General features: G+C 34.7%; 1 protein-coding gene across 1 annotated transcript; it reads left to right on the plus strand.

Moving 5' to 3' along the window:
* The first annotated feature begins 1,264 nt into the window (after window positions 1–1,264).
* On the plus strand, window positions 1,265–10,728 carry LOC129886724 (3-hydroxyisobutyryl-CoA hydrolase-like protein 1, mitochondrial). Its single transcript, XM_055961539.1, has 14 exons — window positions 1,265–1,518; window positions 1,611–1,691; window positions 1,852–1,920; window positions 2,068–2,131; window positions 2,449–2,528; window positions 3,774–3,857; window positions 6,453–6,537; window positions 7,530–7,615; window positions 7,728–7,849; window positions 8,719–8,779; window positions 9,735–9,833; window positions 9,932–10,033; window positions 10,122–10,163; window positions 10,273–10,728. The coding sequence occupies exons 1-14, from the start codon at window positions 1,396–1,398 to the stop codon at window positions 10,390–10,392; spliced, it is 1,218 nt and encodes a 405-aa protein (XP_055817514.1). The 5' UTR covers window positions 1,265–1,395; the 3' UTR covers window positions 10,393–10,728.
* The last annotated feature ends 586 nt before the right edge of the window (window positions 10,729–11,314 follow it).

Below are 11,314 nucleotides of genomic sequence, written 5' to 3' on the forward strand. Positions count from 1 at the left end.
TCACTGATTTAAATTCTTTGCTAATATTGGTAATTTCGTCACTCATTTAGCAATATCGATAAAATTATTCACATATAGAAAACGTGATAAAAACATCTTCTTAAAAAAAATATTGTCTGCCAAAGAAAAAGGAATTTCAAGAAGTTCCGTGACGGAATAAATTTTGATGGTACGATGGCTACATACAATGAAGCTGACTCATTCACTCCATCAAAATAATACAACAACAATAAATTTCACAACGTGGGGTCTGAAGAGGATAAAATGTACGCAGACCACTTTACTTCTATCAAGATAGAATGACTGTTTTCGAGAGACCTCGACTCAAAAAAATATAATTTCATATATATATATATATATATATTATTTTTTATACGCTATTGTGTATAATTTTTATATATTTAACAAGCCAATATAATTATTTTAATCGCTCAACTAAATATGTAACTTTTCCATTTATTTGTCTTTCATGCGATGTTTTTCCAGAATTATTTGCGAATTAATGGATGCCACCTAACTTGGTAAAGTTTCGGTGCAAAAATGAAATTGGTATTAACTATAAGGGGTTGGAGTACCTCGTCAAAGCTCTAGGAGTAAATATCACAAATTTGGACCATTTTGGCACTTTGCAGTTGCCAAATGAATTTAATATTTTTTTTATTAATTTTAGTTTATTTATCCATTTTTCTTTTTAATTCGTTAAGAAATATATTTATTTCACTTCATAACTCTTTAATTCTAAATTTTTATATAAGGCATATAACACTCTGTTTAAATAGTTGATAAGTATTATTTTATAATGAATCGTAATATATTGTTATAATGAATACAAAATATTTAAATAATTTGAAGAAATCTATAAGAGAAGTAATGTGCATAATAGAATTCCTATAAAAATATATGATAATATATAAAATAAAATTATTAAATAATAAATAAAAATAATATTAATGCAAGATGCGATCACATCAAATCAATTATTACACAAAATAAAATATTTTATTATTGTCTACAGATAAATTTATCGATATGATATAATAAACTTGAAATAGTGATAAAGAATAATACAATACAATAGGTAACAATCATCCAAATAAGCTATAAGAACATTTTTAATATATTCAATATATTTTTAATTTTAAATTATAAAATTTAATTTATTTTTTAATTTTGTGTCAAATTAAAATTAAATAAATAAATTAAAATGGGGAGAGTAATTAATAGTTGATAGGAGTAAGCAGAAAAGAAAGTGGGATTTTGCCTCTTATTAATACGCAAATGCAGAAAATGTGAGGCACTGCCGCATGTCAAAAGAAATCTGATTCTTGTCATTTTGGTGTTTTTGTATAAGAAAAGAAGATAAAGATTACAACTTTACATTTGGTAAACAGAAATATGCAGAGGTTCAAATCAACATCTATTTTGAGGCGTTTTCTGCAGAATTCCCGGTTGGTTTCTCAGTCCAGAAGCTTTTGCGGTATCTCTAGCAATGTCCTAATCGATGAAACCGAAAGCACAGTGAGCCCATTTAAGATTCTTCATGAAAAAACCCCATTTTATATATATATATATATATATATAATAGTAATAATATGACTTGCATTTCTCAGGTTCTAGTGGAGAGGAAAGCTTCTTCAAGAACAGCAATTCTTAACAGACCCCATGCGTTAAATGCCATCAATTATTCAATTGTTAGTTTCTTGCCCTTTTACTTTTTGCTTCTGTTTTTTTCCATTTTGGAAATCCGTAGCTCTCTTTTTGTTTTTTTGATTAATACCCACCAAGGAAAATCGTGCTTTTATGTTGAGTTGGCTCTTGTTTTGGCTTTTGAAATGAACCTGTTGTGGTTAGGGGACAAGGTTGATGAAGCTGTACAAAAGTTGGGAAGATGATCCTGATATTGGGTTCGTGGTATTGAAGGTAATCTGTTGAGTAAATCACTGTTTTAACCCAAAAAAAATAATACTTTTCTATTGCTGCCTACTATCATTTTCCAGGATTATTTAAAGGTGAACTTTCTTATGTTAACCTACTGAGTAGTACTGACTTATTCTTTTAACTTTGAAGGGAAATGACAGGGCATTTTCTGCTGGTGGTGACATTGTCACTCTTTATAATTTTCTAAAACAAGGTATAGTGCATAATTTTGAATGCTGTAATTTACTGTGAATTTGTTCATATTCTGCTACGTTGCTAGTGATACATGGTTAGAGGAACTTTCTGTATTTAAACATACATAATAATCATACAATTGGGCGTTGAGGCTGTGAATTATCTTATTTAAAGTGGCTGAGCAGAATGTTCAGTTGTTCTTTGGAGTAGGAACAATTAAGATGTTTCTGCATTGATATATAAACTGCAGCTAGCGTCTTAACTATTGCTGCCAATCTTCTTTTAATTTAATCTTCTCCAGTCTTTGTTTAATATTGTTTGTTTGGATGAATGCAGGAAATATTCAAGACTGTAAAGAATTCTGTTGGACACTATATAACTTCATATATGTTGTTGGTACATACTTGAAGCCACATGTAAGTATAATTATTCTTCGTACATCAGATTCTAAAAGAAGCTGTTGACTTGAATTTCTTTTGTTTCTACCCATTATATAGGTATCAAGAACTTTTTTTGCATTAACTAGTCTTTGATAAAGAACATTGCCTTGTAAATTCTAACTGAGCATCCAGACTTACACATCATAAATTCATGCTATATTTGGAACTTAAGAGTTTCTAAAATGTGGAAGTTCTATTAAGTGGAGAGTCATCAAAGATGGATCGCCCTTACACTATCAGCATACTCACACTAATGATAGACTTGTCCCAAGCTAATTTGGAAATGAAAGAAGTGAACTGAAATCCATTGGTACTTGTTTGATCAATCACACTGATAGCTTCACAGAAAAGTGTGTGGTTTGGTATTTCACCGCTTAGTAATTCAGTATATGGATAGTAGGCCTCCTTCACCATGACATTAGTGGCTTAGCCATTCACAATACCCTGCGCCCACCTATCATATTGGCTTGGTTACTGCTTCCTCCTCTCTAAGCATGAGAATCCAATGCTTATTGTTATGGAGACCTTTGTACTTTCGGCAGACAGTTTTAAGGATGCTATTTAGAGGAATATCTGGATCTGTTAGCAGATAGCTCAATTCCGTTAATTAGGTTTAATTAGGTTCTCTCCCATCTTACTGTGGTTAAGATGCTCTGCAGAGACAACACTTTGACGGTTAATTACACCAACCACTTTCTGATTAAAAAGGTTTTTAGTGAATTAGATGTGTCTTGCCAAAGTTTGATGAATCTAACTGCTATACAATCTTCCTAACTGTGCCTTTGAGGGAAATATAATCTGTCCATTATATTTGACTATCATATTTGTCTTTACCCTTGGATAAATGCAGATTTGATCCAATTCTTTGTAGATATCCAACTCCATTTTGTTAAAATTTACATATCATAAGATATTTTCAGCTTCGCCATATCATCTTTCTTTTTTTCCTGTTATTAACCATAAAAATGTTTCTTCTAAAATGCATGAAACATCATTTTTCAGTCCAGAATTCTGGAGTGCATTTGATAGTAGCTATATTTGTCTCTTTATATCTTTCTATTAATTAGAAGACTTACACACTTTCTGATTTGGGTTACTTTGCTCTTTCTCGCCTCAATTCTGGTGTTAGAACTTACAAGAGTTCAGTTACTGCACATTTATTACTTATCATACTTTTGTTGGCATTAACTGGTCCCTGGACACTATTTCCAAACCGTGCAGGTTGCTCTTTTGAATGGAATTACCATGGGTGGTGGGGCTGGCATCTCAATTCCTGGAACTTTCCGCGTCGCAACTGAGAAAACTGTATGGAAAAGACTAGCCAAGTTTTATTTGTTTTAGCTTTTACTTTGTTGGTTCAAAATTAGTTCTCCTAGTCCAAGAATTTCTAGGCTACATTTCTAAGTAATGTGAAGTTCCATTTGTACTCGTTCTTATATCTGTGTAGTGATTTCACGTATCATGACCTTTATGTTCTTTATTAAAAAATTATGAGTTGTATGTTGATGGTTCTGGACTATACGATATAAAGGTCAAGCATGTTCTCTGGATGCAAGTAGTGATTGCTTTTTCCTTAAAAATCATAATTTCTCGTCCTTGAACTATTTTTTTTTAATGATTTAAACACAAAATGTAGTTGTTATTGAAGAAGGAAAGAACCAAAGGACGTCCAATACATGGTACAGTTTTGAATGAAGAATTCCTACTAGAATCAGAGAGTTCACTATTTCCTGCTCCCCCATAGTTCAGAACCCTTCTCTGCCCCACCAAATATCCATGAGATAGCTGCAAGGCTCTGACAATCACTGTCAACTAGCTTAAGTCATTCTTTCCACTTGCTTTGCCTCTTATGATGTGTGTCATTTAAGATGGATTGTTTGTGCCGTAGATATTCCTCTTGATTTTCATCACCTCTCTTCTTGTTTATGATAGGTCCTCCAAAGGTTTCTCTCCCATTGATTCGTTTGCGATGTCTCATGTGGTCATCCTCCCCCTTCCTTGAACGAAGTAGCTTTGTGATGCCTGAGCTCTTGGTTTTTCCATGTTTATTCTTATCCTTGTGCACATGATGAAGGTAGTAATGATTATCAGTTTCTCCCAAAAGATTCTCGCCCGGGTCATTGTGAAACCTTGTGTGCCTTCTATGCGCATGATGATTATGATGCCTTGTCTCGTTCTTATGACTTCTCTTATGATGATTTCCTAATGGTCACCATCATAACTGTGCTTCCAACGACTCATTTTTTTATCTTCAGTAATTGAAAAATGATCCTCCCACCAGTTACAGAGGATCAAAAGGACCATTCTGGAACTAGAATCCTTCTCCGCTTTCTATTTATTTCAAAATCCTATTTTTTGATAAAGGGAAGAATCGACACACGAATGCTTATGTATGAAGACTTTGGAGTGGCTGTGAATTTTCATAAGCTTTATTAGCCCTGAACAGCTATTTCCGAGTCCAAGAACTGCAACTCTTGCTTTTCATTCCCATGGGGACTGTACCTGCTTGAGAGAATGAGACGTGTCAACCATTCAGTACTTGAGAAGAAAGAAAAACTTATTCTCCTTTTCTCTCAAGGCTGCTACTGGTTCCTTGGTATCCTGAAGGTGACAAAGGTGGACTAGTCGTGCAGAAGAAACATTAACACTTGTATCCCTTTCGAGAGATGGGGGGAATCGGGAAAAAAATAAGGTAGACCATTTTATTCTATTTCCTCTCTTTTTACAGCTTCATTGATGGACAAAAGATGAGAAGTCAGAGAAAGGGGCAGTTTAGTCCTTGAAACTCCTTTTTTTGAGACTGTTGTCTGATCCCCAATCAAGAAACAGAGAAAAGGGAATGTGATGGATTGAATGGATGGTTTCTGTAATGATAGGGTAAAAACAAGACTTTCTCAAGAATCTGATTCATTCGGGAGACTCATCGATTGGATGTGACACCTTAAGATCAAAGATAGGGGAGAGATGTGCAGTGAAGGCTGACCTGATGAGACTTATATTTTAGTTATCCTGAATACTTCTCATTTACAGTACAAATTGAACAGAAAATCTGCCTTGAGAACTTATTTATGATTTCGTGTTGAACCCCAGTAAACGAACAAAAAGGTGGTCTTTCAGGTGAGAATGAGGTGAGAAACTTAGAAACCATTCTAGGATATATACATCATATGCGCGGAAGTGATCCTTTATGGTTGATCTCAGGTTCAGTTCCTTATTATTATAGTTTTTGAGGCAAAGACATTATGCAGCACAGAAGCATTTAGGCGGTCAAGGTTTCAGTCAGTTTATGTGCTACCCTGGTATTTTAGGCTTCATTTATATATGTATTTGTTTTCTTAAGGGAGAAGTTCGATCGTAGTGCAACAAACTTATACAGCAAACTTTTCCTCCAGCTCCTCTTTTTTCTCTCCCTTCATTGATTGTTTTGGCTACTTCTGTATTTTTTATTAGCTATAATCTATTTGTGAGTTAATACCGAGTTCATTTTATAAATTTCCTCCTTTACTCTTCATAAATTAAAGGCTCTATATTGATGAAATTTCTCTTATACCAAAAAGTGAAATAGTAATTATGTTTGTAAATTAATAAATCTTTTGAATCCTAGTGAAGAAGCTTGTTTATTTCCATTATATATGATTTATAACGACAGACTTAGCGTTTTTAAAGTCCAGAAACCATTAGATTTTTGGTCTTATTGTAAGGTTATAATCTGATTTTAATTTTCTCAAGAACCAAATGAACGTGCAGGTAAATTAATCAAAGAATTTTTTTTATTGAACTCAAAAGTCTGAGAGGTCTATTAAATTTGGACAGTGCTAGGGGATAATTTTGGTGTTTCAAGTCCTGTAAGTTATTGATTTTTCACAGTTCTTATATGGTATTGGGTGTTGCATCATGTAGGTTTTTTCCACACCAGAAACATTGATTGGATACCATCCTGATGCTGGGGCGTCATTTTACCTTTCTCGCCTCCCTGGTTATTTGGGTAAATTATTTTGCTGATCTCATGCTGCGGTTTGGATTCATCAGTAACTTCTATCATGTCATATAACTGAGCGCCTTTGATGATGAATTATCAAATTTGGAACTACTTTTCTGATCCCCCCTTCTCTACACACACCTTCTTCCTCAATCTCAAATTATTTCTTATTTTAGGGTAGTTGAGTCTACATGTAGGAGATGCCCATTTTCAATGAGGAAAATAAACATGTCAATATCTGGACACTTTCCTTCTTAAATGTTTGTTATCAAAATATCTGCACTAGGCGTGATGTTTTTTTTACTTCATCTTATTTTTCCCAATCTCCTTGGGAAGTAAGCTTGTGTGCCTCCTCCTGCTTCATGAATTTTGGAGATTATGATTCTTCACTTTTGCTTTCCTCTTTTCAGAATTTGTCTGAACTGCCTATTTTGCATTTAACTTCGTACCATGATGTTAATGTATGGCTACCTATATATATTTATTTATTTATTATCTTTAAATGGTTTCGGACTAAAATTACAAGGCCTTTTATCTGTAGATATAACTAATAACTGATAGGTCAACATGCTAGTCACCAGATCATGTAGGACTGCATTTACATGGTTGACTCTTGATGACTTCATGCTCTACAACAACAACAACAACAACAACCCAGTGAAATCCCACAACATGGGGTCTGGGGAGGGTAGAATGTACGCAGACCTTACTCCTACCAAGGTAGGACGGCTGTTTCCTGGAGACCCTCGGCTCAGATGACTTCATGCTCTATTGCATATAAAAGTTAGGCAATCTAATGTGCTGTCCGCTCATGTTAGCCTATCTATCTTATGCTATACTATTTTGTGGTTCCAAGTGGAATATGTTTTTTGTCTTTGAAGCTTATTTGCGGCTTCTGGTTAATATGCTGCCTCTCTCATCTGTTTCGAGATTTGCTACTGCCTCAATGAAAAAAGTTCGGCATGGAAGAAAGCAATTTAAATGTTTTCGATTTGCAGGAGAGTACCTGGCCCTAACTGGAGATAAGATCAGTGGAGCAGAAATGATTTCCTGTGGTCTTGCTACACACTACTCACACAGTGCAGTAAGTCCAATACCTGTGCTTAATTTGTTTTGCACCTAGGTGCCAACAGCCTACTTGGGTTATTTGACAATTGTTCTGGAAACTTCTTATCTGCCTGCTCCATTCATCTCAGAAACTTCCCTTAATTGAGGAACAAATTGGAACATTGATTACTGATGATCCCTCAGTGATTGAAAGATCTCTTGAAAATTGTGGAGAGATTGTCCATCCAGATCCGACGAGTATACTTCACAGGTACCTGTCATCCTTGATAAACATGTAAAATGGATGTCCAAAAATATGTTGGTTCTTGCTTAAGTATGGAAGGAGTGGATTGATATAGATTACCATTTTGTGTTATGGGCTGCTTTTGGATTTGAAGCACCTTTTTTAGTTGTTAATCAAGCATGTCTCTAGTCAGTTGATTCCAAACCTTCATCTTCGGGGAATCCCCTTCATATTTCTTATCGGACATAGAAACAATCCCTTGACTTATTGAAATAAAAAATAGACCTCTGCAGCCTTGCTTCATCATTTTGCTTGCTGCAGGAAAGCAAGTTATAGGTTTAATTGGATGTGAAACTTGCAATCATTTCTTTTAACATTTTTTATGCTAGTCAAAAAGAAAGGCTTACAAGTCCATCTTTTATTTTTTTCTTCTAAGAATCAAATTGGTGATTTCTGGCAAATTGTTTAATTTTTTAAACAGAAATTCCTGTAACTAGCTCTTCAAAGTAGGTTTGCAAGTGCCAGAAATTGTTTTTTCTTTATAGAGAAACTGATCGTGTCACCAACTTTCCCTTGAGTTGTATAGAATGCATCAACTGGTGGAGCAAAATTTCAGCTCTGAAACTTAAACTTTACATATGTATAGAATGCATCAACTAGTGGAACAAAATTTCAGCTCTGAAACTTAAACTTTACATACTGAAACTTTGCGGCTCCTGATAACTTTTTCCATGGTTCCACATGGATCTTTTGGTCTTTGTATGTAGTCTTGTTCTTTAACCTTTAGTTTTCCAAAAAAGAATATATTATTTTCTTATTGAGTTGTGTGTGATCTTGCTTGCAGATCAATCTGTATTTCGATAGCTTAAGCTAATCCATCTTTTCTCTTTCTTTAGGATTGAAACTCTTGATAAATGTTTCAGCCATGACACAGTTGAAGAAATTATTGATACTTTGGTGAGCATATAGTTCCTCTGCATGTGTATCCGTGTTTCTCTTATACTGAAAAGGTCACTGAAAGATACAAAGTTCTGTATGTTGATTGATTTTAAGTTGCTTAATATCTCTAATGAGAAAAGAAAGAATAGGAATTAAACATGTGGTACTCGGAAGGTGGCACCGTGGCAGCTATTGCCAACATACATGATGACCATGTTCGACTCCAGTAACAGGATATAGTCGTATATTAGAGGATGAAGTAACACTAGCTCTAAAATGACATATCTTAATTCCATCTAGACTGGGGTATGAAGTCTATTCCGGATAAGAAACTTGATCGGATGGGCATACAATCACAATGTGGAAAGTGGAAACATAATTCTTTAAATAACAGTGGTATCTGGGCAAATTTTCTCTCACATCCATTATTTCACCGGATACTTTCTATCTCTCACCAGCTCAAGTAACAGGTAATTCTGGCCCCCAAATCACTTGACTTATTCTGTCTGCTGGGATTTGAACCCTGATCTTCCATGTTTTTCATCCACTTCTTCGACTATTAGGTTACACCCTTGGGTGGTAGTAGAAACATAATTGAATTGATCAATGCAATAACATTCAGCATCTGATTGCTTTGCTTTTAATACCTTGGCCGTCACAAGTTACCACTATTTGAAAAATCTGAAAAAGCCCAATGATCATTGTTGAGTCTACTCTTTGCTTGCTCCCTGAGTTTCTAAAAGTACCTATAGATCCTAGTGCTGTTGTAACACTAAATTGTATCAATCATTCTTTGGAGAAAGTACATTGCGGAGATTCTAACTTCCCATATGCTAAAGTGCATGGAGAGGCCTTCCCGTGATGCACATTTTTGACATTTGTACAAGCTGAGTCATTGAAATCTGCTATACGCGTGAAAGATTTTAATCACAGGTGTGATTACATTTTTAAAAAGAAACTGAACTTTTGTCAGGAGAGTGAGGCAGCCAAGAAGCAAGATGCATGGTGTGCTGCAACATTGAGAAAACTACAAGAAATATCCCCGCTGAGTTTGAAGGTTTCACTGAGATCTGTAAGTTCTATTTTTTTTCCAGATAGAATATTCTTTCTTCCCCCTCTTCCAGCCACCAGGACATTGTAAGATGACCATCCACTAATGCCTACTGTTAGATACGCGAAGGTAGACATCAGACTCTGGACCAGTGCCTAAGGCGTGAGTATCGAATGACGGTACAAGCTTTATCTGGACAAATAACTAGTGACTTCTGTGAGGTAATATATCTTGCAAAATAAATAAATGAACGTCTTGGTACTACATTTCATGGATGATCATCATTGTGCATTAATATCTTCCTATCAGGGGGTTCGTGCACGACTTGTGGATAGAGATCTTGCACCTAAGGTAAACCAATATAAATTTGAACCAATATGTAATTTTAGTGAATTATGATCTTCTTTCCAGTGGAATTTTCCCAACACTGTCCTTTCTTGATTTATGTTAAAACGTCCAGTGGGATCCTCCAACCTTGGAAAAAGTAACCGATGACATGGTAGATCACTACTTTTCTCGGCTAACAGCATTTGAGCCTGAACTGGAGCTGCCTACACAACAGCGAGAAGCATTTACATAACTTTTTGTAGGGAAACTTCTCAACTTCAAAGATAACAGAAGAAAATAGAAAAAGGAGAAAGAAAATATGTGAATATCATTTATCCTTCTTCAAAGAACAAACATTGAGCACTTCAGTCTTGATATAGTTGCATTTGCAAATCTGCTCTTTCCTATACTGAAAATAACCAATACTATGCCTTGCCAAATCGTGCAAATGATATGATTGCTTATTCTTTTTTTCATCATCTTCTGTCTTAGAAGATTCTCGGGGGAATTTACCTTGTATACACTGACAATGTTAAAAATATATACATTCAATCGTTATTATTTGATATAAAAGACTTTATGCTGTCAATATCAAGAATTTTTACTCTTTTAGAAGTGGGACGCTAGATGAATAGTGGTGGGACGTACGTGTAAGTTCAATTCAACGAGTACTTACGTCTATTTGTTCTGTGTTTGGAGGGGGAAAGATGGTTAGCTTTTGCTTTTCAGCATACCATTGTATTCCTTGTCATCCCATTGTATAGTTTTTGAATATGTAAATTTTATTTTTAAAATATTAAGTTGATCTAATTTAATTTAACTTCAAACATTAGTTAAATTGATTCTCAAAAAGCAAAAACTGCCATAAAAATTGGGATGTACGTCAAACTTAAGTAGTGACATATCATCAATTTCATTTGCGCTCTGCTGTATTTAGAATTCAATGGGAAGGAGCTCCTAGAATTCATTTTGCCTTTTGGCCACTGTATGACAGATGCAAAATTATTTACTTCCAAATCATATTCTCTGCTGCTTCTACCCTGGAACACCTATCATCAGAAAGCACGAGCGTGCGCGCACATTCACACCATAGAATCCATAAAGTTAATATGTAGTTCTTTAACGTTACACCATTGAGAAAATGGAGGAATCCATGTAAATATACGTTTCACTAT

Source organism: Solanum dulcamara, chromosome 4 (genome assembly GCF_947179165.1).
Source record: "Solanum dulcamara chromosome 4, daSolDulc1.2, whole genome shotgun sequence".
In the NCBI taxonomy this organism is placed as follows: Eukaryota; Viridiplantae; Streptophyta; class Magnoliopsida; order Solanales; family Solanaceae; genus Solanum; species Solanum dulcamara.

What these genes read in the sequence shown, in the direction of transcription:
- LOC129886724 (XM_055961539.1), top strand. Translation starts at nt 1,396, where the DNA reads ATGCAGAGGTTCAAATCAACATCTATTTTGAGGCGTTTTCTGCAGAAT. An exon ending in CACACTACTCACACAGTGCA is followed by an intron (nt 7,616 to 7,727) that starts GTAAGTCCAATA and finishes CATTCATCTCAG; the next exon opens with AAACTTCCCTTAATTGAGGA. An exon ending in CCGACGAGTATACTTCACAG is followed by an intron (nt 7,850 to 8,718) that starts GTACCTGTCATC and finishes CTCTTTCTTTAG; the next exon opens with GATTGAAACTCTTGATAAAT.